The 854-nt window shown below is 63.5% G+C and overlaps 1 protein-coding gene across 1 annotated transcript in view; it reads right to left on the reverse strand.

The window, feature by feature from the left end:
• Nucleotides 1-634: 634 nt before the first annotated feature.
• The window catches only part of SMO (smoothened, frizzled class receptor), a 4,664-nt gene continuing 4,444 nt past the window's right edge, over nt 635-854 (reverse strand). The window contains exon 11 of the mRNA XM_009883036.1: nt 635-852. Coding sequence (XP_009881338.1) covers nt 635-852 — 218 coding nt within the window. The remainder of the gene's footprint in view (nt 853-854) is intronic.

The following is an 854-nucleotide window of genomic DNA, read 5'->3' on the forward strand; positions in this document are numbered from 1 at the left end:
CAAAGTGTGGGGGAGGTCAGCTCATCCCGCTCTCGGCCGCAGCACCCGAGCGGAGGCCGTGCCCGGCCATCACGTCGCGGTGTATTATACAAAGATTGATTATTTTTTTTTTTTTAAAAAAAAAAACAACCAACTATTGGCACAAGTGTTTGTAAGCTCTACGTACCATCTAGCCGCGGGTGGGGGCAGAGGGCGAGCGAGGGGTGTCAGCGGGTCCCAAAATCTACCCTGACCTACGCTCGCCACCTGCCTGGTACCGCCGTCCCAGGGGGGCCGCCCGTCCCCATCGGTGGCAAAGGCAGTGTCCCCCTTGTCCTTAAATCCCTGCAGGGTGGGGTTTGTTCCACCAACACCCTGTTTCTCTTCTCCCACCAATGCTGGGAGACGACGACGACACCCCAAAACCATTCTGCCAGTGTCTCGCCGGGCCCCGTGGGATGTGCATCGAGTCTGTTTGGCGACGTGCGGAGAAACGCCGTCCTCCGAGGGGAGAAATCAGCCGTGGACGGATGCTCGGGACCGGCCCTGGTGGGATGGGGTGGGCCTCGGTGTCCTCTCGCAGGCTGACCGCGCTGGACGAGACTTCGGGTCTCACCCCAGATGTCCTTGGTCCCCTCACAACATCCCGCCGGGCTTAAAAGTCCGAATCGGCATCCAGCAGCTCCGTGTCCACCAGGTTGGTCCGAGAGTGGATGGGGGCCAAACCGGCCCGTTGGCCCTGAGTCCTCGGCCCCCCGCTGCGGGGCAGGGTGCCGGGGTTGGGGGGCCAAAGCGGACCCCCGTTGCGCTGCCGGTGCACGCCGCTGGGGCCGGGGCTCTCCTCCTCCAAGGACCCGCTCTCGGGGCAGAAGGGG

This window comes from Charadrius vociferus, unplaced genomic scaffold (genome assembly GCF_000708025.1).
Source record: "Charadrius vociferus isolate BGI_N301 unplaced genomic scaffold, ASM70802v2 scaffold32, whole genome shotgun sequence".
Lineage (NCBI taxonomy): Eukaryota > Metazoa > Chordata > Aves > Charadriiformes > Charadriidae > Charadrius > Charadrius vociferus.